Source organism: Antrostomus carolinensis, unplaced genomic scaffold (genome assembly GCF_000700745.2).
Source record: "Antrostomus carolinensis isolate BGI_N321 unplaced genomic scaffold, ASM70074v2 scaffold23901, whole genome shotgun sequence".
Classification (NCBI taxonomy): Eukaryota; Metazoa; Chordata; class Aves; order Caprimulgiformes; family Caprimulgidae; genus Antrostomus; species Antrostomus carolinensis.
The window spans coordinates 12,230-13,910 of record NW_010296611.1 but is presented as its reverse complement, the minus strand read 5'-3'; the positions used below and the strand labels follow the sequence as shown (position 1 = coordinate 13,910).

General features: G+C 39.9%; 1 protein-coding gene across 1 annotated transcript in view; it reads left to right on the top strand.

The window, feature by feature from the left end:
• Positions 1 to 1,681, top strand: part of CCDC170 (coiled-coil domain containing 170) — a 39,005-nt gene that overhangs the window by 28,011 nt on the left and 9,313 nt on the right. Inside the window, exon 7 of the mRNA XM_010178353.2 lies at positions 646 to 846. Coding sequence (XP_010176655.2) covers positions 646 to 846 — 201 coding nt within the window. The remainder of the gene's footprint in view (positions 1 to 645; positions 847 to 1,681) is intronic.

Sequence of the window (1,681 nt, the reverse complement as noted above, 5' to 3'; positions counted from 1 at the left end):
CCTTGAGCAGCTTGCAATGCTGTGCTTGATGCACCCCAGGACACGGTTGGCCCTCTTGGCAGCCAGGACACACTGTTGGCTCATGTTCAACTTGCCATCAACCAGAACTCCCAGGGCTGCTCTCCAGCCTCCCATTCCCCAGTCTGTAAGTGTGTCCAGGGTTGCCATGTCCCAGGTGCAAAATCCATCACTTGCCCTTGTTAAAATTCATATAGTTGGTAATTGCCCAGCTCTCTAATTTATCCAGATCTCTCTGCAGGGCCTCTCTGCCCTTGAGAGGGTCCACAGGCAGGACCTCCCAGTTTGGTGTCATTGGCAAACTTAGTTAGCAGTCTTTCAAACCCTTTATCCAAATCATTGATGAAGACATTAAAGAGCACTGGCCCCAGGATAGATCCCTGAAGGACTCCACTAGTATGGTTTCTGCTGCCCACTTTTGGGTGTCTCACATCTCATTCACCATTTCTGCCATTTTCTCCTGGTGGTTACAGCAGATTTTTCTCTTTTTGTCTTTTTTAATTTATGTATTTTAACAATGGATATTTTATCCTCTTTTTAAGAATGTGGGGATGCATCTTTCATACCTTTCTAACGTTTCCACACCTACCTAACCACATATGTTTTGTTGGTTTGCTTGCTCCCTAGATGGTATCTCAGCTCAAAACCCAAATAGCTGAATTGACTGAAGCTTTGGAAAATCAGACCAGATTGTACCAAGAAGCTCTCGAGAGGAGCAGGAAAGCTGAAAAACGTTCTGAGACTTTCCAGGATCAACTGAAACACTTGGAAGAGGAATTACTGTCTGTAGATCTGATGCAAGATGGTTTGAAGCTTGAGAAACAAAAAGTAGTTGCATGCATTATTTTCTTTTGCATAAAAATCACTAAAGACAGAGATGCAGTTAATTGTATTGCATTGATCAGCTGGAGTACTACTCACAGTACTGCAAGTAATGTGAATTAGCAAAGTCAGGCATCATGTGGGGAGTAGCGATGTTTTCTTTTATGAACAGTTTTAGTTGGAAAAAAGTGGCTAAGCTTGTGAGTTCAAAGTCCATTTAATGTGGAAAAAAGTCCAGATTAAATAATTGTCTGTAAATACAGAAGTCCTTCAAGAATTCTCTGATCTCAAAGCTTTCTCTGATCTCTCTGTCTGTCTCTAATATATCATCTGGTCTGCAGTCTCTCAGGATCTTGCAGTCCTTGATTATTTTGTGTCCTTATAACATCAAGGCTACCAGGACTTTTAAATTAATTGTATGAATGAGTGCACTGTTGATCAATAACACATCCGCATACTAAGAGTTTGAAAAATGACATAGTACCTGGAAAGGTAAACGAGCCATCTAGCTTGTTGGGGGTTTTTTGTTTGTTTGTTTTTTTTTTTCTTTGTTGTTTCTTTGTAAAGATTATGACCAATGCAGAAGTAGAAGAAAACAAAGGCAAACGTAATTCTGAGAAGCAGAGCTTTGTATTTTGCAAGAGAGGCTAATTGAGACCAGGGAACTAATGCAATTTTTAAAGAGATAGCAGGGCAGGACAAAAGAAGGAAAAAACAGATTAAATAGTATCTGATATCTATAGGTGTTCACATCAGTAAACCAGATGGAGATGCAATTCAAATAATCTGTAAAGCAATTTGTAAACCCATAACTGTTATCTCTAAAACTTGCTGCTTCAAA